The sequence below is a fragment of the Mobula hypostoma genome, chromosome 7 (genome assembly GCF_963921235.1).
Source record: "Mobula hypostoma chromosome 7, sMobHyp1.1, whole genome shotgun sequence".
Taxonomy (NCBI): domain Eukaryota; kingdom Metazoa; phylum Chordata; class Chondrichthyes; order Myliobatiformes; family Myliobatidae; genus Mobula; species Mobula hypostoma.
This window is the reverse complement of record NC_086103.1, coordinates 145,190,962-145,217,984: the sequence shown is the minus strand read 5'-3', so window position 1 is coordinate 145,217,984 and position 27,023 is coordinate 145,190,962. Positions and strand designations below refer to the sequence as shown.

Here is a 27,023-nt window from a genome sequence, read left to right as displayed (position 1 = left end):
CTTTCAGAATTAACTGCCCTCAATCAAAATCTTGACCCAGGCACCAGTACAGCATCTTGGATTCTTGCTCATGGCCACAGAAACACCTGTTAGTGCCCCTGACTATAGAGATTTATCACTTAAACCTTGCCCTTCTGCCACTACTCTGATTAATGCTGTCATTTCAAGTTCAATTGTCATTCAGCCATACACATGTGTACAGCTAAATGAACCATTGTTCCTCTGGGGCCAAGGTGCAAAACACAGTTCACACAGTCACAAAATAACATTAGCACAGGTCACTGAGTACAATGGCCTGAAGATCGACTGGTTGACATAAAGTATAAGGTACATGTTTATATTAGACAGTAGTGAAAGAAGCTGTAGTATAAATACATGACACAGCAGCAATGAAAGATGAAATATCACCAGCGCAGAATGAGAATATGTCTGTGAGTTGGGGAGGGGAGGATGAAGCAGGGTATTCAGACAAGGTGGACATGTGTACTGGGTGGCACTAGGGTTTAATGAAGACTAACGGCCTGGGGAAGGAGCTGAGAAGCTGTTGCCCAGGTTGACAATTCTGGTTCTTATGCTGGGCTACCTTCTGCCTGATGTCAGATGATCAAAGGGATTGTGGGAAGGATGGGAGGGTCCTTTGACAATGCTGGAGGCACCAAGTATGCAATACTACTGGTATACGTTCCTGAATGGAGTGGGGGAAAGAGACCCTGGTGATGTTTTCAGCAGTCGTCACTATCTGTTGTAGGGTCATGGGAGCTGATGCATTGCAATCCCCATACCAGATGGTGATGCAGTTGGTCAGGACACTCTCGATGGTACTCTCTCTCGAGAGAGAATATAGTGAGAATGGTGGGGTAGGTGGGGAACCTCGCTTGCCTCTGGAAGTGGAGGTGCTGTTGGTCATCAGTAATGTGCATGCCAAGAAACTTGGTGTTCCTGACTCTCTCCAAGGTGAAGACATTGATGTTCAGTTGGGCGTAGGCAGCCTGCACCTTCATGAAATCCATAATCGTATCTTTAATCTTGTCCATGTTGAGACTCAAGTTGTTGTGTTTACACCAGACCTGAAAAGCCATCCATCTCCTTTTGTCTTTGAGCTAAACTCTCTTACATTTGGAAAATTAAGGTGAAAAACACGGTAAATGTGAAATGAAAAAGAAATCATGAACTTGAAACATTCGAATTTAAAACAATTTGAATATTGATTTGGTTAAATTGGGAGTTCAGTAGAATTTGTATCTGCATGTATAACGAATAGCTCAAATATTCAACTTATTTGATGAAGTTTTTAATTTCTAATGGATAATATATTTTCTAATCAAACATTTTGCTCACATTTTCTATTTTCAGTCAGTTGTTCGACCACCCATTCCTTCACATCAAGTACCACCATACAAAGCAGTGTCTGCCAGAATTCGACCATTAACCTTTTCCCATAGTACACCCATTGGCTTGGATCGAGTTGGATGCAGGAGACAAAAGAGGACATCGTATAGTAAGTAATTGTTTTCTAAATCATCAAACATATTGTAATCCTGACTGTAGACATCTTCAATAAAGCATACTTTGTACTATCATAGATGCAAGAAGTATCATAGGAAAGGCGTAGGATAGTGCTGAAGATGAGGTAGCTGGTTTAACAACAGACAGCGTGTGGTGAAGGCTGTTGTCAGAGCAAAATTGCAGTCAACAGGATGCGTTCCAACATAAAAGATGGACCAAATTGAAAAAGGTGAATACAGGACTGAAGATGTTACATTTGAATACATGCAGAATACAGAATAAGGTAGATGAACTTGTAGCACAATTGCAGATTGGCTCTGTTGGTGAAAAATGAAATTGAATCATTATAAAGAAGTGACATAGGGTCGGAAGGTGTTGAATCACAGACCACAGTACGTGTGCTTGCAACACTGTGTGTCCAACAGAGTGATCAGCAGCACTGGGGCTCCACAGGGGACTGTCTTGTCTCCCTTTCTCATCACCATTTACACCTCGGACTTCAACTACTGCACAGAGTCTTGTCATCTTCAGGAGTTTTCGGATGACTCTGCCATAGTTGGATGCATCAGCAAGGGAGATGAGGCTGAGTACAGGGCTACGGTAGGAAACTTTGTCACATGGTGTGAGCAGAATTATCTGCAGCTTAATGTGAAAGAGACTAAGGAGCTGGTGGTAGACCTGAGGAGAGCTAAGGTACCGGTGACCCCTGTTTCCATCCAGGGGTCTGTGTGGACATGGTGGAGGATTACAGATACCTGGGGATACGAATTGACAATAAACTGGACTGGTCAAAGAACACTGAGGCTGTCTACAAGAAGAGTCAGAGCCATCTCTATTTCCTGAGGAGACTGAGGTCATTTAACATCTGCCGGACGATGCTGAGTATGTTGTACGAGTCTGTGGTGGCCAGTGCTCTCATGTTTGCTGTTGTGTGCTGGGGCAGCAGGCTGAGGGTAGCAGACACCAACAGAATCAACAAACTCATTCGTAAGGCCAGTGATGTGGTGGGGATGGAACTGGACACTCTGACGGTGGTGTCTGAAAAGAGGATGCTGTCTAAGTTGCATGCCATCTTGGTCAATGTCTCCCATCCACTACATAATGTACTGGGTGGGCACAGGAGTACATTCAGCCAGACTCATTCCACCGAGATGCAGCACAGAGCGTCATAGGAAGTCATTCCTGCCTGTGGCCATCAAACTTTACAACTCCTCCCTTGGAGGGTCAGACACCCTGTGCCGATAGGCTGGTCCTGGACATATTGTCATAATTTACTGGCATAATTTACATATTACTATTTAACTATTTATGGTTCTATTACTATTTATTATTTATGGTGCAACTGTAACAAAAACCAATTTCCCCAGGGATCAATAAAGTATGACTATGACTATAATCATTCCGGATAGAGCTAAGGAATTGCAAGGGCAAAAAGATCCTGATGGGAGTTGTATACAGCCCCCCAAACAGTAGTCAGGATGTGGTCTACAAATTACAATGGGAAATAGGAAATCCATGCCAAAAAGCCAATATTACAATAGTCCTGGGGGATTTCAATATGCAATAGATTGGGAAAATCAGGTTAGTGCTGGATTACAGGAGCCGGAATTTCTAGAGTGCCTATGAGATTGTTTTTTAGCTTGTGGTTGAGCCCATGAGGGGATCAGCTATTCTGCATTGGGTGTTATGCAATGAACCAGAACTGATTAGAGTGCTTTAGGTAAAAGAACCCTTAGGGGCAAGTGATCATAAGATTGAATTCACCCTGAAGTTTGAGAAAGAGAAGCTAAAGTAAGATGTATCAGTATTACAGTGGAGTAAAGGAAATTGCAGAGGCATGAGGGAGGAGTTGGCCAGAGTTGATTGGAAAAGAATACTGGCGGGGATGATGGCAGAGCAGCAATGGCTGGAATTTCTGGAAGCAATCTGGAAGGAACAGAATATATACATCCCAAACAAGAAGTAGTATTCTAAAAGAAAAATGACACAACTGTGGTTAACAATAGAAGTCAAGGCCATCATAAAAGCCAAAGAGACGGCATTTAATAGAGCAAAAATGATTGGGAAGTTAGAGGATTGGGAAGCTTTTAAAAACTAACAGAAGGCAACTAAAAACATCATTAAGAAGGTAAAGATGGAATACAATAGTAAGGTAGCCAATAGTATTAAAGAGGATACCAAAAGTTTGTTCAGATACATGAAGTATAAAAGAGGCGAAAGTGGATATCGGACTGCTGGAAAACAATACTGGAGAGATAGTAATGGTGGATGAATTAAATAAGTATTTTGCTTCTGTCTTCACTGTGGAAGACAGCAGCAATATGGTGGAAGTTCCAGGTACCGGGGGCATGAAGTGTGTGATATTAACATAACTCGACAGAAGGTTCTTGGAAAACTTAAAAGTGTGAAGGTAGATAAGTCACCTGGAACAGATGGTGTACACCCCAGGGTTCTGAATGAAGTGGTTGAAGAGATTGTGGAGGCATTAGTAATGATCTTTCAAGAATCACTAGATTCTGGAATGGTTCCAGAAGACTGGAAAATTGCAAAAGTCACTTCACTCTTCAAGAAGGCAGAGAGACAGAAAGAAGGAAACTATAGGCCTGTTAGTCTGACCTCAAGTGGTTGGGAAGATGTTGGAGTCAATTATTAAGGATGAGGTCTCAGAGTACTTGGAGATATATGATAAAATAGACCGTAGTCAGGATGGTTTCCTCAAGGGAAAATCTTGCCTGACAGATCTGTTAGAATTCTTTGAAGAAATAATAAGAGGATAGACAGAGGAGAATCGGTTAATGTTGTGTACTTGAATTTTCAGAAAGCCATTGACAAGGTGCCACACATGAGGCTGTGTAATAAGCTATAAGCCTGTGGTATTACAGAAAGATTCTTGCATGGATAAAACAGTGGCTGGTTGGCAGGAGGCTAAGTGTGGGAATAAAGGGAGCCTTTTCTGGTTTGCTGCCGGTGACTAGTGGTGTTTCACGGGGTCTGTGTTGGGTCCCATTCTTGTTATGATATATGTCAATGATTTGGATGATACTATTGATGGCTTTGTTGCAAAGTTTGCATACAATATGAAGATCAGTGGTGGGGCAAATAGTTTTGAGGAAGTAGAGAGGCTACAGAAGGTCATAGACAGATTAGGAGAGTGGGCAATAAAATGGTAGGTGGAATACAGTGTCAGGAAGTGTATGGCCATATCAGCAGAAAAAATGCAAGGGTTGACTATTTTCTAAATGGAGAGAAAATACTAAAAACTTAGGCAGGCATAAAGAGACTCGGGAGTCTTTGTGCAGGATTCCCTAAAGGTTAGTTTGTAGATTGAGTCTGTGGTGAGGAAGGCAAATGCAATGTTAGCATTCATTTCAAGAGGACTAGAATATAAAAGCAAGGATATAATGTTGAAACTTTATAAAGCATTGGTGAGGCCTCACTTGGAGAAGTGTCAGCAGTTTTATGTCCCTTATTTTAGAAAGGATTTGCTGAAACTGGAGAGGATTCACAAAAATTATTCCAGAATTGTGAATATGAATGTCATATGAAAAGTGATGGTTCTGGGCCTGTATTCACTTGAATTCAGAGGAATGAGGGGTGATTTCATAGAAACTTATCAAATGGCAAAAGGCCTTGATAGAGTGGATTTGGAGAGGATGTTTCCAATGGTGGGAGAGTCTAGACCAGAGGATACAATGCCTCAGATTACAAACCGCCCTGCCGAAGGTTTTCGACCCGAAACATCAACTGTACTTTTTTCTATAGATGCTGCCTGGCTTGCTGAGTTCCTCCAGCATTTTGTGTGTGTGTGTGTGTTGCAGTGGGTGATTAAGCATAGTTTCAATAATACAATTCAGTTAAATATTTGAGTGTTGGCAAGTGGGTCCATAGGATTACATATTTGCCCAGGGAGCATATCTCAACTGTTAAGGTGCTTCTGCAATTTCAGTCACCTTTATTAGGAATACCTTTGCTTAAAAGAGCTTTGTTTTACCACTGTCTTAAGGGATAACTCCTTGGATACACAAGCAACCCTAATACTGATTTGACAGAGAAATGTATGTAACCATGTAATGTGACAGGACAACCAATCTGGGCACCTGAGAGAGTTACTGGAAGACGGGCCCCACTCATCAATGCTGATCTGGTGGCACCCTTCTGAATTATTCTTATCTTCCAGCACTTTTCAATTGTCCTCTAGGCCCAAGTGATTGAATTCTCAATATTTTTTAAAAGCTGGCAGCAACCCAGCTTCAAACACTCCCTCAGGCAGTGCATTCGAGGTACTTGCCACTCTTGTATTATCTCAAAATCTCTTTTTCCTTGCCCTAAATGTAAGCCCTTCTCTGATCTCTTCTGGGAGGTTCCAATGTAGTCTGATTAATATAAGCATTATAAAACCAGGTTTCCCACACCTAATGTCTGCTTTCAGTATCCATAATGTAGCTACGGCTGTTACATTATTTAACAAGCCATCACAGGAAGAAATTCCCGTGGCAGTTTTCAAACACTGTCTCTTAACCATATAACATATAACCATATAACAATTACAGCACAGAAACAGGCCATCTTGGTCCTTCTAGTCCGTGCCGAACTCTTACTCTCACATAGTCCCACCGATCTGCACTCAGCCCATAACCCTCCATTCCTTTCCTGTCCATATAGCTATCTAATTTAACTTTAAATGACAACATCAAACCTGCCTCAACCACTCCTGCTGGAAGCTCGTTCCACACAGCTAATACTCTCTGAGTAAAGAAGTTTCCCCTCATGTTACCCCTAAACTTTTGCCCTTTAACTCTCAACTCATGTCCTCTTGTTTGAATGTCCCCCCTCTCTCAATGGAAAAAGCTATCCACGTCAACTCTATCTATCCCCCTCATAATTTTAAATACCTCTATCAAGACCCCCCTCAACCTTATACACTCCAAAGAATAAAGATCCAACTTGTTCAACCTTTCTCTGTAACTTAGGAGATGAAACCCAGGTAACATTCTAGTAAATCTTCTCTGTACTTTCTCAATTTTGTTGACTTTCTGCTATGTTCCAGTAACCTGTAATCTTTGGGACTCTGGTGTCTGTCTGATTATTGCAGGTTATTACATCTTAAATGGTTTATAAAGGTTCTTTCTCTTATCTTCTCATAATGGCTGCCGTATTTTGTACTACTTACCTTCTGACTATAGTTACTTGTCCCTAACTCAATCCCTTCGATATTAAAAAAACGAGTGTGTAAAATATTGAGACCTCTGATAGGGCAGAGACCAGTTGCAATCCTATCCAGACATGTTTTGCAAACAAGAGAAAATCTGCAGATGCTGAAAATCCAAACATTCACACAAAATACTGGAGGAACTCAGCAGGCCAGGCAGCATCTATGGAAAAAAGTAAAGAATCATCATGTTGGGCTGAGACCCTGCACCCTTGCCCTGATGAAGGGTCTCAGCCCAAAATGTTGATGGTTTATTCTTTGTCATAGATGCTGCCTGGCCTGCTGAGTTCCTCCAGCATCTTTTGTGTGTTGTCCAGGCAGGTTTTGAACGTGTTTTTCCAACAGTTAACGTTTCTTATGTACAGTACTGTTTTGTGCAAAAGTCTTGGGCACATATATATAGCTAGGGAGCCCAAGATCATTGCCCAGTACTGCAATAATTTGATGGGTCTCTATTGTGGACTGAGAGTGGAAAGGGGGTAGGGGGAGGAAATCATGGTAGGGATGAGTGGAAGGAGCGGGAATCACCAGAGGGACATTCTGTAATGATCAATAAACTAATTGTTTGGAATCAAATGATCTTGCCTGGTGTCTCAGGGCTGGGTGGGTCTGCACCCATAGCACTCCACCCTTACCTTTTTCTCCCATCAGACTTACAAACTCACTCTCTGCTCCATGTTGACAAATACAGTACTTGCAAATGTCTTAGACTCCCAAGATGTATGCACACACATAAGCCTTTTGTCCTCATTACACAATAAAAACACATGTAATTCAGCTCTCCCCCACTCTCTACAATTTAAAACAAGATTGTTTTCCTCCTTTTCCAGTTCTGACAAAACGTCTTTGATATGTAATGCAACTTTTCCCAGATGTTACTGTTACCTGACCTGCTGAATGTTTACAATGTTTTCTGATTATATTTCTGTTCTTCAGTATCTGTAGTTTTGGATTTTCTAACCCAGCTAAATGCCCCTTTATCAACCTCCTTTGTTTCAGAAATGATTATAAGCATCATTTAATGCTTTAACCCATTCAATATTTCTGCTTCTACCAGAATTACATTCCTCCTGCCTTGTAGCTTTGGTCTTCGATTGCAGATCAGTAGATTGGATTTAAGAGTATCCCCTCAGAGTCAAAGAAACATTTGACCAAGTTTAACTCCAAGAACAACAAAATGAGCTCAAGCATCAAATTCTTCTAGACTCTGTAATCAAGCTGGATCCAAAAACAAGACTGTTGTAATTGCCAGAAGTCAATATTTGCAGCTCCCAGGATATACTGCTAATTGCTCAGGTGACGTCCTCAGTATCACCTTTTGATAAACAATTTTCCCTCTGTGATGAAGGAATGTTCATTGAAGGTTTCACAGGGTTCAACTACTTCCAAAAGTATAGAAAACGCCTGGGCTTATGTTGCAGTTGAAAGTATATTGATGCTAAGTAACTACCAGGTGGTGTCCAAAATACAATCATTGTTGCTAAGTGCTTGGTTGAATTCAAGCTTAGCCAAATTGTTTAGAAGCAGAATCAGGTTTATTATCACTGAATTATATGATGTGAAATTTGATATTTATGGCAGCAGTACAGTGTGAAGACACAAAATGGTAAAATAACTAAATAATAAGGCAGATAGGAGAATAATGACTTGGTATTCATGGGCTGTTAGAATCTTATGATGGAGGGGAAGAAACTACTGTATTTCTGAATCATTGACAGTGGGTCTTCAGGTCCCAAACTTCCTCCCCAAAAGTGGTAATGAGAAGAGGGCATGTCTGAAATAGTAATGGATGCTACCTTCTTGAGACACTGCCTCTTGAGGATACCCTCAATATTGGGGAGTTATAAGCATAATGGAGCTGGCTAAGCCTACAGCCCTCTGCAGGCTCTTCTGATTCTGTGCAATGGAGGCCCCCATACCAGGCTATGATGCAAACACTGTAAATCTGTGAAAATTTGCAGGAATATCTGGTGAAAGGCCACATATCCTCATACTCCTAATGAAGCAGAGCTGCTGGCATGCCGTTGTCTTGATTGCATCAATGTGTTAGGTGCAGGATAGACCCTCCGAGATTTTGATGTCCAGGAACTGCTCACTCTTTCCACCACTGAGCCCTCAGTGAGGTCTGGTGTGTGTCATTCCAACTTTCCCTTCCTGAATTCCACAATCAATTCCTTGGTCTTTCTGACTTCTAAGTGTGAGATTGTTGTGGCACCGGCCAAACTAACTCTCTCCTGTATGCTTCCTTGTCACCGTCTGAATCTGGAAACTCATAGGTGATGTTTGAGTATTAAAGAAGTACCAGCAGCACATTCGGAAAATCATAATATGAACAAATTGGTGCATGGAGGTGAAATCATGCCTGATAAATTTATTATAAGTTTGAAGAAGTCTTATCCAGAGTTGATAAAAAGGAAAAGAGTAGATTCATTGTATTTGGACTTCCAGAAAAAATTCAACAAGGTTATCTCATTTGATATGGATAGAGTATTGGCTGAAGGGTTGGAAGCTCAGAGGAGAGATAAGGGGATCAATTTCCAGTTAGCAATCTATACCTAGTGGGGTAATCCAGGGATCAGTTAAAGTATTTTAATGACTTAGAGAAAGGTAGCGAATGACCAGTAGCTGATTGTGAGGACGAAGCAAAAATAAGTGAACAGACAAGCTGTTAGGAGGATACAGAAGCCATTAGGGAAAAATTGATAGGTTAAGTGAGTAAACACATTTTGGCAATTAGAGAATAAAGCAGGAAAATAGTTAGTTGTTCATTTTAAAATAAAGGAAAATATTACTTAACTGAAAAAGAAATACAGAAATTTGAGGCATTAAGAGATTTGGGAACCTTAGTGCAGACACTAGAAAACCAGCAGGCAAGCACAGTCAGTAGTTGCGTTCTTCAGTTCAGTTCTTTGCGGAACGGGGACCTGTTCTTGGGGCCTCACGACTGGCTACTTTTTGATATGCCAAGGACGCGGCCTGGAAGACTAGCACGCCTTCAGGGTGCTGGATTTTCGTGGCGTAGAATATAAAACATAAGAAATAGGAGCAGGAGTAGGCCATCTGGCCCATCGAGCCTGCCCCACCATTCAATAAGATCATGGTTGATCATTCCGTAAACTCAGCTCCATCTACCTGCCTTTTCCCCATAACCCTTAATTCCCCTATGTAAAAATCTATCTAACTGTATCTGAAATATATTTAGTGAGGAAGCCTAGACTGCTTCCCTGGGCAGAGAATTCCACAGATTCACCACTCTCTGGGAAAAACAGTTTCTCCTCATCTCCGTCCTAAATCATCTCCCCTGAATCTTGAGGCAATGTTCCCTAGTTCTAGTCTCACCTACCAATGGAAACAACTTTCCTACTTCTATCTTATCTACCCCTTTCAAAATTTTTTATGTTTCTATAAGATCCCTTCTCATTCTTCTGAATTCCAGAGAGTATAGTCCCAGGCCACTCAATCTCTCCTCATAGGTTAACTTCTTCATCCCTGGAATCAACCTGGTGGACCTCCTCTGCACTGCCTTCAAAGCCAGTATATCCTTCTTCAAGTATGGAGACCAGAACTGCACACAATACTCCAGGTGCAGCCTCACCAGTACCCTATATAGTTGCAGCATGACCTCCCTGCTGTTCAATTCAATCCCTCTAGCAATGAAGGCCAACATTTCGTTTGCCTTCTTAATAACCTGTTGTACCTGCTGTCATACTCGATCAGACCTGATGCAATAGCAATTGTACCAGAGATACACTGACACACGTAATTCTTTTCAAACCTTTATTCTCTACTCATAGCATGCTATGGAGGAAGTTACAGACTGATCTCCCAGAAGAGCCAGTCCAGAAACTGCCCCCGAATTACACAATTCTCCACAATTTATAACATTGATCAGGTAGCAGGAAATCTTACGATTACAAGTTTAGACAATATTAGAATCATTTCAATCACATGCTAAGATACAATTAGATGTAAAATAATCATTGGTCAGTTAGCTATAATTATTTTAAGCCAAAGCTAGCCCATCAGTTCCTCATTCGGACCCTTCCCCTTTTCTCCAGAACATTCTAGCCCCTACACTATACTTCCCATATCTAGCTATACTTTGAGCTGCTTCTGCAAGATCAGGTAGTTCCTTATTTGAGCCCTTGCCTACCTTCAGACAATAAAGACTAGTACGTCACCCGTTGCAGAGTGAAGCTTCTTTCTGACTTGTCCAAACTTGTCCAAAGCAGTAAGCTAAGGCGCTTACAAGGTGACTGATTATAAGTTAATCATTGTCCTCTGTTTTTCCCCCTATTTACCTACCCCTTCATTCCATCACCTGCAAGCCAACTTTTTGGGAGTGTTTGATCAAAGGATAAGTCCTTCAGTAGTTTATCTGGTTGTAGCTCCATGGAAGCTTGTATGGCCTGACATAGACTGGCATTTGTTAGAGGTAAAAAGGAAAGGAAAATATAAAGCTAATTTGGTAAGTGCATTTAACTGTCATGTGATGGAAAAGTATAGAGATTATACTCAGATTTATATGGATGGTGCTAAGGAACCTAAAACAGGAGTGACAGGGTTTGGGGTGGCTATACCAGCAAAAGAAATTGGAATCAGCAGAAGAACATCTAATAAATTAGGGGTGTATACAATGGAGATGCTGGCAGTGTTGGTTGCGTTGCGATGGGTGGAGAAAGCTAGACATGTCAAAGTGTTGATATGCTCAGATTCATCCTTAGTTCTAGCAAGTTTAAGGTCTTTTCACTCAGTCGGCAAGATGTATTTTATGAAGTCCTTCAGTCAGTCACAAGAATTGCAAATCAGGGAGGTCAGGTAAAATTTCTATGGGTTCCAGCACATGTAGGGGTGAAGGGGACTGAGAGGGTGGATGAGTGGGCAAAGAGGGCGTTAAAGAAAGAAAATATAGAAATGCACATTAGTATCAGTAAAGCAGAGGTTAAGTGTGTAATCTGGGAAAAAGTGAACCAAATGTGGCAAGAAAGATGGGACAGGGTGGGTACAGGGAGGCATTTATATCAAATACAAAAGAGTGTTGCAGGTACTAGGGTAGGTAGTGGATACAGAAGAGAGGAAACTGTGTGGACTAGGTTAAGGCTGGGGCACTGTGCGTTAAACAAAGCATTGAAAATGATAGGGAAACACCAGACAGGATTGTGTGAGGAATGTCAGGAAGAGGAGTCGGTAGAGTATGTAGTTCTGAGTTGCAGGAAGTATGGGATACAGAGAGAGATGATAAGAATTAATCTAAGGGAATTGGGGGTGCAGGAATTCACATTAAAAGGGTTGCTTGGCATGGGTGAGAGAGCACAGGTCAGGGTATTTTTAGCTTTCTTAATGGGTACAGGGTTTTTTTTTATAGGATACGATGGATTAAGCAGGAATAGGGTACTAGGATGGCCAAAGACGGGAGGATAAAGTGTAGGTTAGGGTATGTGTGTGTGTGAGATTGGGTGAAGGGATTTAGAATGTAAGTCTATTGCTCACTCCGGAGCAGAAGGTGGTGGTAAATCACCATTAAGCTGGGTGCCAACCACCGTAAAACCAGACGGAGAAGAAGAGAACAAGCACTCTCAAGTCCCTCTGCACAACAGTATGCTGCAATCTTTCACCACTTAAATGATAATCTGCTCTTCTATTATTCCTTCCAACGTGGATGATCTCGCATTTACCAATGTTGTATTCCATCTGCCAGACCTTGGCCCACTCATTTAACCTATCTATATCCCTCTGCAGACTCTCCACATCCTCTGTACAATTTGCTTTTCCACGCAGTTTAGTGTCATCAGCAAATTTTGCTACACAACACTCAGTCCCCTCCTCCAAAACATCAATGTAAGTGGTAACCTGCTACAGGCCCAGCACAGATCCCTGCGGCACCCCACACACCACAGACTGCCAACCGGAGAAATACCCATTTATACCAACTCTCTGCCTTCTATCGGTTAACCAATACGCTATCCATGCCAATACACTTCCTCCGACTCCATGCATCGGCATCTTATTTATAAGTCTCTTGTGCGGGCACCTTATCGAACGCCCTCTGGAGATGGGCTGATTCGAGGCCAGTGCTGCCGCCTGATGTGTCTCGTTGGAATAGAAACATAGAAAATAGGTGCAGGAGTAGGCCATTCGGCCCTTCGAGCCTGCACCGCCATTTATTATGATCATGGCTGATCATCCAACTCAGAACCCAGCCTTCCCTCCATACCCCCTGACCCCTGTAGCCACAAGGGCCATATCTAACTTCCTTTTAAACATAGCTAATGAACTGGCCTCAACAGTTTGCTGTGGCAGAGAATTCCACAGATTCACCACTCTCTGTGTGAAGAAGTTTTTCCTAACCTCGGTCCTAAAAGGCTTCCCCTCTATCCTCAAACTGTGACCCCTCGTTCTAGACCTCCCCAACATCGGGAACAATCTTCCCGCATCTAGCCTGTCCAATCCCTTTAGGATCTTATACGTTTCAATCAGATCCCCCCTCAGTCTTCTAAATTCCAACGAGTACAAGCCCAGTTCATCCAGTCTTTCTTCATATGAAAGACCTGCCATCCCAGGAATCAATCTGGTGAACCTTCTTTGTACTCCCTCTATGGCAAAGATGTCTTTCCGAATACACGGAAGACCGAAAGCAGCGAGCTGGCTGCTGGCTGTGTGCCCAGAGACCCAACTTCTTTGGGTACAGAGCTTGGAAAAAGCCATGCAACAGGCTTTTAACACCATAAATCAGCAAGTTGTTTTGTTATGTCTCCCCTCTTGCTGAGAACCAGAGACGTCTCTTTCTCCCTTATTATAGAGAGAGAGAGAGAGAGAGCCTGTGATGTGTTGAATTACTGGGTGAACGAGTAGACTTTGGGATACTGCAAGTCTGTGTCTTTATTGATGCTTTGCTGCACGCTTGAGTGTTCGGTGGAGGGCGCCGATGCATTTTTGCTGGTGGGGGTAGGGCGGGGTCATTGCCTTGTGCGTGGGAGGGGGAGTTGGTGGGGGTGCTTTTGGGTTCTAGTATTTAACTGTCATTCATTCTTTGGGGCACTCCTGTTTCCGTGGATATTTGCGCAGAGAAAGAATTTCAGGATGTATATTGTATACATTTCTCTGACATTAATTGTACCTATTGTATCAGTTTTGGTCTCCAAATTTGAGGAAGGACATTCTTGCTATGGAGGGAGTGTAGCTTAGGTTCACTGCGTTAATTCCAGGGATGGCGGGAATGTCATATGTTGAAAGATTGGAGCGACTGGGCTTGTATACACTGGAATTTAGAAGGATGAGAGGGGATCTGATTGAAACATATAAGATTATTAAGGGATTGGACACGCTAGAGGCAGGAAACATATTCCCGATTTTTTGGGAGTTCAGAACCAGAGGCCACAGTTTAAGAATAAGGGGTAGACCATTTAGAATGGAGTTGAGGAAAAACTTTTTCACACAGAGGGTTGTGACTCTGTGGAATGCTCTGCCTCAGAAGGCAGTGGAGGCCAATTCTCTGGATTCTTTCAAGAAAGAGTTAGATAGAGCTCTTAAAGATAGTGTTGTCAAGAGATATGGGGATAAGGCAGGAACAGGGTACTGATTGTGGATGATCAGCCATGATCACAGTGAATGGCGGTGCTGGCTCGAAGGGCCAAATGGTCTACTCCTGCACCTATTGTCTATTGTCTATTGAAACCAATTGAAATAATACTTGTCCTTATTGGCCTGTATTATAAAAGTAAGGATGTCTTTCTATGGCTGTTGAAGGCACTATTGGGATTATCTAGTGTAATGTGAATAGTTTTGGTTCCCTTTTTTAAGAATCGGTTTCCTTATTTGGAGGATAATGCGGTAAACTGGATCAGCAGATTTGCAGGTGATACCAAGTTTGGGGGCATAATGGACAGCGAGGAAGGCTATCAAAGCTTGTAGTGTGATCTGGACCAGCTGGAAAAATGGTTTGAAAAATGGCAGATGGAATTTAATGCAGACAAGTGTGAAGTGTTGCACATTGGGGGTGGGGTGGGGCTGCTGCAGAGACAAACCAGAGTAGGGCTTACACTGCGAATGGTAGGATGTTAAGGAGTGTGGTAGAACAGAGGAATCTGGGAAAACAGGTCCATAGTTCTTTGAAAGTAGCATCACAGTTAGATAGGGTTGTAAAGAAAGCTTTTGCCACATCGCCTTCATAAATCAAAGTACTGAGTATAAGAGTTGAGTTGTTAATTTGAAGTTGTACAAGATGTGGTGAAGCCTGATTTGGAGTATTGGGTGCAGTTCTAGTAACCTGTCTACAGGAAAGGTATCAATAGGATTAAAAGAGTAGAGAAAAAAATTTATAAGGATGCTGCTGGGCCTTGAGGACCTGAGTTATAGGGAAAGATTGAATAGATTAGGACTTAATTCCCTGGCCTAGAGCGTTGATAAAGGTATACAAAATTATGAGAGGTATGGATAGGGTAAATGCAAGCAGCATTTTTCCACATAGGCTAGGTGAGACTAGAACTCAAAGTCATGGGTAATGGGTGAAATGTTTAAGCAGGGGTCTGTGAGGTGGAACATTTTCACTGATGTTGGTGAGAGTGTGGAATTAGCTGCCATGAGAAATGGTGAATGTGGGTTTGATTTCAATATTTAAGAGATATTTGGAAAAGTACTTGAATGTGTGGGGTGTGGAGGGCTTGGTCCTGGTGCAGGTTGATGGGACTAGGCAGAATAATAGTTTGGCATGTACTAGATGGGCTGAAGGGCCTGTTTCTGTACTGTAGTTCTCATGACTCCTAACAAAGGTCATTATTTCATTGGACACAGCTGGGCAGCATAGTAGCGTAGTGTTAGCACAACACTTTACAGTACAGGGAACCCGGGTTCAAATCCTGCTGCTGCCTGTTTGGAGTTCGCATGTTCTCCATGTGACCACATGAGTTTCCTCTGGGAGCTCTGATTTCCTTCCACAGTCAAACGAGGTACCAGTTGTTAAGTTAGTTGGTCATTGTAAATTGTCCTGTGGTTAGGCCTGAATTAAATCAGTAGATTGTTGTGCTGCGTGGCTGGAAGGGTCTACTCCACCCTGTATCTCGATAAGCAAATAAATAAGCCAATGAAGGCTCAGTTGGATGAGATAAAGCACAGAAGCAAGCTCTCAGCCCTCTGAATCTGCACTGGCAATCAACCATCCATTTTCACTAATCTGACAATAAAGCCTATTTGATTCTCTCTTTTCCATCATTTCGGCCTACATTCTAGCATCCTGCTTCCTGAGGAAACGAGTACCCCACCCTCCCACCTCCTCCATGTAATTTTTACAGCAACACCACCAAGCGTGTCCTGACCGTCTACATCACTGTCTGGTACGGGAATTGTGAGGCATCTGTCCACAAGCCCTTACAAAGGATTGGGAGGGCTGCTGTGAGGATCATCTTGGTCTCGCTTTCATCCATCATGTTTATCAGGAGCACTGCATACACTGGGCCCTTATCATTGTTAATGATTCCTCCCATTTGTTCAGCAATCTCTTTGACCCCTTACCACCAGGCAGGAGGTACTATAGCATTTGGGCAAGAACAGTTGGGATGTGAAACAGCTTCTTCCCCAAGGCCACAAGTCTACCAAACTCTCTGCCACTGCCCAGATCTCATTACACATTAAGCACCAATTGCGGTATAATGTTTACTTTTTATCTTGTCGCAAATGTACCTTATTATTTTGTAATTTGCTATTGGTAATATTACTTTGCACTATGTCTGTGAGTAATTGAGTACCTTGGTCTGGAGGAATGTTGTTTCATTTGTACATGTGTACAGTTGGATGCCAATAAAGTTGAACTTGACTCTACACCTCACCAAAGGGCCTCATGCAATTTACAGTCGTCATTAACATACCAACCCGCACATTGTTGGGATATTGGAGGAAGCCAGCACACCTCGTGGAAAATCACATGATTACAGGGAGAACGTGCAAACCACACACACAGCACAGAAGGTCTGGACTGAACATGGTTCACTGGCTACATGAGGTAGCAGCTCTGCTGGCCACCACTGCGCCATTGATGGAAGAATCCTGGTAATGGCAACACCTCTTTGAGACTAAAGTGAGAAAGGATTTCTCTGTAAAGGGAGAGCTTGGATTCCTTCTCTCACTTTTCATAAATAGAAGAATGATGGGCGGAATTTTGCAGGCTAAATACAATGAGTTTTGGATGCTTATTTCTGAAATTATTCGGTGCCATATCTGGTGAGGGTTATTGATGACGTCCAAGGACACAGGTGTGTGACTGAACACTATTGCACATTATCATCATCTCAGAGCATGTGACTGAAAATGTAGCGTCAGGGATGAAGAGGGGGTCTGAGAGTGAGGAGTGATGGTTCTGGGATTTGTCCAGATGTGCCAAGGGCCTTGGAGCCAGGACCAATCAAGTGGATGAGATTAGTGGTGGCAGTGTGGAAGCTTGGAATAGGGGTGAGAGGAAATAAGTGATGAGGTTTAAATGAGTGAGGCCTTTTTCTTGGATTTTCATTGTTTCAGGAACAAGGTGCATCTTTTTCTCTGCAGTGCTTCCATGAATTTGTGCAAAGGGAATGTCATCATGTAATGCATTTCTGATTTGGAAATACTTTTAGATGTGCATTGGTAAAGTTTAACTAGAAGAGTCTTTTGAGATTACCAATTGGCCTGGAAATGGTCGCTGTTGTGTTCCACACACTAGGGAAAATATTAAATTATAGGTATGTAATCCTAAAAAAAATAGCAAAATGAAATGGGATAATAATGCTCTTATTTTTGTGGTGCATTTTTAAGTAGTTCCTATTCTCTTTAAACTGTAATTTCTACAATTTGATGAGTCCGTATTTTTTAACTGTTGACTTATTTTAGGAGAAATTTTAGGTGATTACAAGGTATATGCATATATCAGCACTTTTGAAAGAATCATGTGAAAGGTATGCTGGTGAAGCATTATTAATAATGCAGTGCAGAATTTAGCTACTCATTTATATTCAGGTCCAATTCAATTTGTAGCGGCCAGATCACTGTGAGGGGTCTATTGTGGTGCATTGCAAAGACTGCTTTGAGGAAGAGGGGGTTTCTGAGCATGTCATTGAGAGAAATTTGCTTTGCTGAGTTGGAACTTTATGGCTTAATAAATCAATATAAATTCTGTAAAAGACATCCATTATGGATCACTTACCCACCTAAATTCTGAATGTTATATATTTTACCAGTTTGCTTTACAAATCTTATTATTCAAGTGTTTAGTGACTTTTGAAAATCTAGTGTCATAAATTTAAAAATAATATTTGCACATTTCCTGAAATATTATTAAGGATGAACAATTTTACAGGATGTCTTTGTCATTGCTTGTTCTTTTGCTCTAACACAACCTCCCTAAAGTCACCCCATGATATCAGAGAAAAAAAATACAGAGTATTTGGAAGTATAGTGTACATTAAGCCGCTGGTGTTGGAGTGCTGTCTGGCCCAATGAACTCGGCAGCCAATTGACCCAATGAATGAGTCACTGCAGAGTTTCAAATGCACAAGATTTGCTGTGTGGGAAACAGCAGAAATGTCTTTCATCTAAGTCAGCTGCTTTGCTGTTAAACGCAGGATTCATTTGCAAGAATGGTAGCAAAGGGGGAAATGACCAGATTTTGGAGCCTAGAGAGTCTGCAGCTTGGTATGTACGGAAGAAATGTATTGATGATTTGCACATAGCTGTGAAAATTACAGATAAAATTCATTTGGAGAAATAGCTTGTGATTATGATATAATGTTGCATAAAATTTAAGAACTGAAATATATTCTGAATTTATTCAGATTGGTGTGAGGATATAAATTTCTAGAAAATGCATTAGTCATTTTAATCTTGTAAACTGGAGTGCTAATAGCCTAGTGTAGAGGGAAAGTCTGTATTTAAATTGATGTGTATGTTGATTATAATTCAATAGTTTGTTCATGGTCCTGCTCCATTTACTAATTGGGTAAGCTTATATCTGTCATTGTTTCAACAGGAGTACTGACAGCCATTTAGATGTGGTTCAGATTTTTAAAGTCCATTGTATTTTACCAGATAGAACATTATATCAATGAAAACACAATTTTCATGCATAGAGTGAATGGCATAAAATAACGTAGAGGTACTTTGGGACGATGTGCCATTTTAATAAATCTAAGTCTTGCATAGTAGAGGAAGTTTGCAGCCTAAATCCATATATCCCATTGCAGACTATAAGAAGGTTGGAAACTATATGAATAAATCATTAAATCAAATGCTTATTTTGGAAGCAGAACTTTAACTTTAAGGATGTGGCGTCATTAAAGTTGCATTAAAGTGGTGAATCTGTGGAATTCTCTGCCACAGGAAACAGTTGAGGCCAGTTCTTTGGCTATATTTAAGAGGGAGTTAGATATGGCCCTTGTGGCTAAAGGGATCGGGGGTATGGAGAGAAGGCAGGTACAGGGTTCTGAGTTGGATGATCAGCCACGTTCATACTGAATGGCGGTGCAGGCTCAAAGGGCCGAATGGCCTACTCCTGCACCTATTTTCTATGTTTCTATGTTGGGTATTTGTCATGGTGATGTCTGAAACTATGCTTTTTGTAATGTGCACAATATTTTGAGTTTGTGCTATTAACAATACTAAACAAACCTCATATGCACATATTGATTCTTTATAAGGCCATGTTAAGGGTCCATTGGTAATTATTATATAAGAAGGAGAATGCATCATTTCATAAGAATCAGATTTTTTATTACTGAAATTTATTTTACAGCAGCAGTAAAGTGCAAAGACAAAAATCTAACAATCACAGAAATAAATAGATAGTGCAAAGAAAGGAACAATGAGCTAGTGTTGATGGAGTGTACAGAAATCTGCTGGCAGAGGGGAAGAACTTGCTCCTAACTTATTGAGTGTGGGTATTCCCTGATGGTAATAACAAAAAGAAGGCATGATGGTGAGGGTTCTTAATACTGGATGCCACTTTCTTGAGGCATTGGCTCCAGAAGATTTCCTCGATGGTGGAAGGGGTCGTGCCAGTAATGCAGCTAGCTGAGTCGACAACCCAGTGCAGCCTCTTGTGATCTTGTGCAATGGAACATTTGTACCAGGCTGTGATGCAATCAGTCAGAATTTTCTCCACCATATATCTATAGAAATCATTTGGTGATATACTAAATCTCCTCAAACTCCTAACAGACTATAGCCGCTACTGTGCCTTCACATTAATAAAATCAATTGATTGAAAACCCTTAACCAATATAGAGATATAGATGTGAACACAAGGAAATCTGCAGATGCTGTAAGTTCAAGCAACGCACACAAAATGCTGGTGGAACGCAGAAGGCCAGGCAGCATCTATAGGAAGAGGTACAGTCGACGTTTTGGGCCGGGACCCTTCGTCAGGACTAACTGAAAGAAGAGATAGTAAGAGATTTGAAAGTGGGAGGGGGAGGGGGAGATCTGAAATGATAGGAGAAGACAGGAGGGGGAGGGATGGAGCCAAGAGCTGGAAAGTTGATTGGCAAAAGGGATACAAAGCTGGAGAAGGGAGAGGATCATGGGATGGGAGGCTTAGGGAGAAAGAAAGGGGGAGGGGAGCACCAGAGGAAGATGGAGAGCAGGCAAGGAGTTATAGTGAGAAGGACAGAGGGAGAAAAAAGAGAGAAAGGAAAAAAGGGGGGGGGGATAAATAAATAAATAAGGGATGGGGTAAGAAGGGGAGGAGGGGCATTAACGGAAGTTAGAGAAGTCAATGTACATGCCATCAGGTTGGAGGCTACCCAGACGGAATATAAGGTGTTGTCCCTCCATCCTGAGTGTGGCTTCATCTTGACAGTAGAGGAGGCCATGGATAGACATATCAGAATGAGAATGGGATGTGGAATTAAAATGTGTGGCCACTGGGAGATCCTGCTGCTTTCTCTGGCGGACAAAGCGTAGGTGTTCAGCAAAATGGTCTCCCAGCCTGCGTCGGGTATAGACCTTTAATTTGTGCATTGGAATTCTAGGGTGTTGAGCATTAATATTTCCATTACTTTAGTGGTATTAATCAATGTGTTATGTAAATAGTAGAGGAAAAATTCAGGTGGATATTTTAAGCATATGTTGTTGTTGGCATCTGTCTGTCCCGAAGGACAATGGGTGATGATCATCAACATCACTAGCCTGGGCAGAAGGTATGGAGATCCTGAGATGCCCAGTCATCAAGATCCCCTTTTTGGCCTCACCAGTGTAGTCCAAAGGAAAGTTTATGAAGCAATATAAACTAGCTAGCACTAGCTTGCCGGAAGGACGTTCAATGACGTCGGGCCGCCTTTCCACTCCACATTTGCTGTCTGGGTTTACACCCATAGTCTTCGTCTCTCTTGAGGCTGTCCACAAGGCGTTAGGGCTATTTACCCATAGCTGGGGATCTGGTCCATGAGCACCAGGGCATGTCCACACACCGGTGGGCCTGTGTGCTACGTGTGCAGGGACCAGACCTCTTCCCTGTCCTCTGTAGTTCAGCCTGAGTCCAAAAGGAGTTAATTTTTCAAGTATCATCACCGAAGAGGCACAACATGAGGCTTGCTGTTGGAGAGGGGAAGGCTTACACATTCAGCTCTGCTTTCTGCAAGACCGCTAGCCAGTGGTGGAAGCTAAATGTGAGAGCAACAAGCACTACCCGCTACACTCACAGACTAGAAGCATCACAACAACCATTTTGACACATCTTAAGCTTATGGACATTGCTGTAGTACTGTGTAATTTGAAGACCATGAAAGTTAGAGTTGCAACATTTAAAATTAGTAACAATGCACTTAGGGTTTTTGATCGAGTTTTTTTTAAACTACAGAAATATACTGTGAAGATAACAAATTTTCCTCATCTCCTTGCTTGAACCGCTCTCATAAGCAAGGAGCTTTGGTATCCTAGCAACAGTCCCTGTTTACAGTATGCTTGTCTGTCTCGACATTTATTTTCCGAAGTGCTTGATCAGCCATAACCTTCCTAAATTTTCTCTTCTGTGTCTTTGTGCTGTTGGTGAAATAGATGAATTGACCTTTTTGTTTGCTTTTTTGTAGAACTAAAAGCAAAGCTGTAACGTTGAATTTGAATATTGAAGATATTTTATCACACTGCGCATGTTTCAATGTAGCAAATATAGATTATTACATTACATAAGTATTAACGAAACTAAAATATTAGAAATACTTAGCACATTGAGCATTATGTATGGAAAGAGAAACAGTTAATGTTTCAGATTGATCTGAGTTTCCTGCATTTTCTTTTTTTGTTTCACATTTATAGCATCTACAGTTTTCCTTGTTAATTTTCCTCCATAATGTATAAATTATTTACAGCTTAGTATATTTTTGTAAGATATTTAACTTTTCTATCTTCAGTCTTTGAAGTTGCATTATATTGTTTGTGATCCTATTTGTCAGAACTATGCAGTTTCATTAATATTCACATTTTGTTTTGGTTCTCACCAATTAATTTAAACCATGGCAAATTATTTTTGTGTGAAGCAGCACCATATTCAATAGTAACTGATTGCTACTCCCACACACAAGACACTGACCTGAACTGCTGAGAAAAATCATGGCATGTTAACTGAGCTTTGCCTTTATTAATGAACAAATGTCCTAGTAATTTCAGGGCTGTAGAGATGTGCCATACGTTGTAAATCTCCAGATTTTCCGAAAGTTTGGCTGTACCAACTCAAACAGATATCATGATTTAACTTTCCCATTACTTTTTAAAAACTTGCTGGAATTGCAATTAATTGTAATTGTAATTAATTAGAAGATTTGTGTGTGTGTGTGTGTGTGTGTGTCCGTGTGTCCGTTTTGTGACATGCTTATTAACTATCTTAGTCTCAAAAAGTATTATTAAGCTGCTGAATAGTGATCATGCATTTAATAACTTACTAGATATTCTTAAATTCAACGTTACATTTTTCACTTGCCTCCACTGTTAGTTCTATCTATACCTCTTTTTGTACTCCTTTAACTCTAGTTCTTGCTCTTTATTTCACTTTTCCATCATTTTACACTTAGCAGTTTTTTATCTTATTGGTTAAGGATCTAATCCTTCTCTTCAGTTAGGGTCAAATTTTTAATCCTTCCATTTATAATGTGCAGTGTTGTGTCATTGATGGCACACTATATTTGAGCGATGGATTAAAAATCTATTATCGATTCAGAATCCTCTGTTCATTGAATCTTGCATTTCTCCAAACTGACAGATAATGTATATAGATTTCAAATTGAAATCCCTTGAAAATAACAAGTTAGATCAATTGACTTAACTCTTTAAATTTTCCTCCACCATATTACTTTTGTGTTTATTGACATACCAGGCATGAGTTTTGAATTCCTCTAGTGATCATCAGAGCCAATTCTAATTTATGAAGCTTCAGGGACCTATAACTTCTGAGGATGAATATTGAACACAACTAAACTGACTTAAAATTCACTGTAGAATTTGTGGGTGAACAGTAGTTTTAATTTGGACATATATTAGATAATACAATGTTTTTTTAACTAGGCAACTGCATGTTCTGTTCTCAGAGTGTACATTCTATTACTGACCTCAGGAACATAAATTACAAGTTTTACGTTGTAATAGAACTTCAGCTTGGTCAGCAGTACTTATTTACTTTCCTATGAAAACAATGTGGAACAATCAGCACAATAATGTTTTCTGCGTTGTTACTTTTATTAATGTGGGGGCAGGGTTTTTGGAATAATCTAAATAATATCACAAATTTACGTGTTCCCGAGAAAACAAGCAAAATACAAACAAAAGTCACTAAAATTGTTGTTGTTTTCTTTAATAATGACAGAATGTATAAAACTACAGTGCAAGAAGAGAACGTAAGGAGAAATAGATTCATAGAATACTAAAGGACAGATAGAGGCCCTCGGGACCATCAGGTCCATCCTACTCCCATCGAAGGCACTCTCATTTATCCACCTTCTCCCATCGAACTGCACTCCCATTTATCCGCCAGTCCCATCGAACTTCGCTCCCGTTTATCCGCCTCGTCCAATCGAACTGCACTCCTATTTATCCACCTACTCCCATCAAACTGCACTCCCATTTATCCACCTAGTCCCATCGAACTGCACTCCCATTTATCCACCTTCTCCCATCGAACTGCACTCCCATTTATCCGCCTAGTCCCATCGAACTGCACCCCCATTTATCCGCCTGGTCCCATCGAACTGCACTCCCATTTATCCGCGTACTCCCATCGAGCCGCACTCTCGTTTATCCACCTACTCCACCCAACTGTGACCCTATCCAAATTTGCCTTAAGACGTGAAATACACCCCATATCCATCACTCCCACTGCCGGCTTGTCCCACACTTCATCCACCCTCTAAGTGAAGAAGTTCCTCTTCATGTTCACCTTAAACATTTCACCTTTCACCCTTAACCCATAATCTCTACTTTTAGTCTCACCCAACCTCAGTGGGGAAAAAAAACATTCTTACATGAATTCCATCTATACCCCTCATAATTTTGTATACCTCTATTATATCAACACTCAATCTTCTGCACTCCAGGAAAGAAAATTCCTAACCTAAATAACCTTTCCCTTAACTTAGGTCCTCAAGTCCCGGATGTATCCTTGTAAATTTGCTCTGCACTCTTTCAAGCTTATGTAGACCATAAGATTTCAGAGCAGAATTAGGCCATTTGGCCCTTTGAGTCTGCTTCACCATTTCACCATGGCTAGTTAAAATAAGTTGTGCAAAATAACAGAAATAAAATAGTCGTGAGGTAGTTTTCATGGATGCAATGTCCATTTAGAAATCAGGTGGCAGAGGGGAAGGAGCTGATCTTGAATCGTTGAGTGTGTGCCTTCAGGCTTCTGTACCTCCTTCCTGATTGTAACAGTGTGAAGTGGGCATGTCCTGGGTGGTGGGGATCCTTACCGATGGATGCCGCCTTGCTAAGGCACTGCTCCTTGAAGATTTCTTGGATATTATGGAGGCTGCTTTGCATGATACAGCTGACTAATTTTACAAGTTTCTTCAACTGTTTTCAAACTTCGGCAGTAGCCTCCCTCATACCAGTCAGAATGCTCTCCATGGTATATTTGTAGAAGCTTTCAAGTGTTTCAATTGACAAACTACATCTCCTCAAACTCCTAATGAAATATAGCCGCTGTCTTTATAGCTTCATCAATACGTTGGGACCAGATTAGATCCTCAGAGATGTTTACACACAGGAACTTGAAATTGCTCACTCTCTCCACTTCTGATCCTTCTATGAGGATTGGTTTGTGTTCCCTCATCTTACCCTTCGTGAAGTCCACTATCAGCTCTTTGGTCTTACTGACGTTGAGTGCAAGGTGTGTCTGCGACACCACTCAACTATTTGGTATATCCTACTCCTGTATGTCCTTTCATCACCATCTGAAATTCTGCCAAAAATGGTTGTATTATCAGCAAATTTATTGATGGCCTTTGAGCTGTGCCTAGCCACACAGTAATGGGTGCAGAGAGAGTAGAGCAGTGGGCTAAGTACTCATCCCTGTGGAGCGCCGGTGTTAATTGTCAGTGAGGTGGAGATGTTATTTCCAATCTGCACAGATTGTGGTCTTCCAGTTAGGAAGTTGAGGATCCAGTTGCTGAGTGAGGTACAGAGCCCTAGGTTCTGTAACTTTTCAATCAGGACTATTGGAATGAATGTGTTTAATGCTGGGCTATAGTCAATAAACAGCATCCTGCCATAGATATGTCCTGTCTTTGGCCTTTACGTTGGCTTTGACTTCTCTTGTTAGCCACTATCCTGCCTGGCATCTCTGCAGTCCTATCTGAGCAGATATAAAGAAGGAAAGGAGAAAAGAAACTTAATTGAGCTTTTTTTTTTCTTGCTTTCTGACTGAAGTCTCCCTTCACTGAAGCCTCAAGATCTGCACTGTCTGTCCACTCAGATGATAGCCGCTGCCCTCCAAACTTCCAGTGTCCAGATTGGCTGCTGATCAAAGCTCTATTGCTTGCATCGACCTGCTGTGCCCTTTTCTACAAGCAGTGGACCAGAGGGAAATCCCCTCTTCTCAAAACTTCTTTCCTGTGGGTTTGTGACCAAAACTACGCACGATATTCCAAATTAGTCCTCTTGAACATCTTATGCAATTTCAGCACAACATCCCGACTCGTGTGCTCAATACTTGATTTTTGAAGGCCAGTCTGTTAATGTCTTAATGGTCCTATCTATCTGTAACAGCACTTTCAAGGAGGTATGGATCTGTATTCTCAGGTCCCTCTGTCTACTACACTCCTCAGTGCCCAATCACTCACCATGTAAGATCTACAGTATACTGGTTGGACCTCCAGTGCAACACCTCACTTGTCGGCATTAAATTCCATCTGCCATTTTTCAGCCCATTTTTCCAACTGGTCTAGGTACAACTGCAAACTTTGATAGTCTTCCTTGATGTCCACTACACCCTCAATCCTGTTGTCATCCACATATTTGTAGATCCAGTTAACCACATGATGATCCAGTTAACCACATGATCATCCAGATCATTGATATAGATGGTAAACAACAATGGACCCAGCATCAATCCCTCTGGCACTCCATTAGTCACAGGCCTTCAGTCAGAAAGGTAACCGTCTACTTCTACTCTCTGGCTTCTCCCACAAAGCAGCGAGGTCAATCCAATTTACTACCTAATTTTGAATGCCAAGTGATTGAACTTTCTTGACCAACCTCCCACGAGGAACCTTGTCAAAGGTTTTGCTAAAGTCCATGTAGATAACATCCACTGTCTTTCCTTCATCAATTTTCCTGGTAACTTCCTTAGAAAAACTCTATAAATTGGTTAGACATGACCTTCCATGCATGAAGCTATGTTGACAGTCACTAATCAGTTCCTGTCTAACCAAATACTTGTATACCAGTCCATTAGAATATCTAACAATAACTTACCTACTACTGATGTCATGCTCAGTGGCCTAATCTATAATTTATTGGCTTATTCTTAAAGCCTTTCTTAAACAACAGAACATCGTTCGCTATCCTCCAATCTGCTTGTACCTCACTCATGGCTAAGGATGTTTTAAATATCTCTGCTAGAGCCTTTGCAATTTCTGCACTAGATTCCCAAGGGGTCCGAGGGAACAATTTGTCAAGCTTTGGGATTTTATCCACCCTAATTTGCTTCAAGACAGCAAACACCTCTGTAATCAGTATAGGAACATGATCTCTCTGCTGCATTTCCTCACATTTATAGACAGTGTCCATTTCCCGATTAAATATAGTTGCAAAAAATCCATTTAAGATCTCCCCCATCTCTTTTGGCTCCATGCATCAATTACCATCC

The 27,023-nt window shown here is 41.4% G+C and overlaps 1 protein-coding gene across 5 annotated transcripts in view; it reads left to right on the top strand.

Moving 5' to 3' along the window:
* Window positions 1–27,023, top strand: part of LOC134349620 (spermatogenesis-associated protein 13-like) — a 252,000-nt gene that overhangs the window by 171,958 nt on the left and 53,019 nt on the right. For all 5 annotated transcript variants that reach the window (XM_063054213.1, XM_063054215.1, XM_063054214.1 and 2 more), the window contains one exon: window positions 1,354–1,498. In XM_063054213.1, coding sequence (XP_062910283.1) covers window positions 1,354–1,498 — 145 coding nt within the window. The remainder of the gene's footprint in view (window positions 1–1,353; window positions 1,499–27,023) is intronic.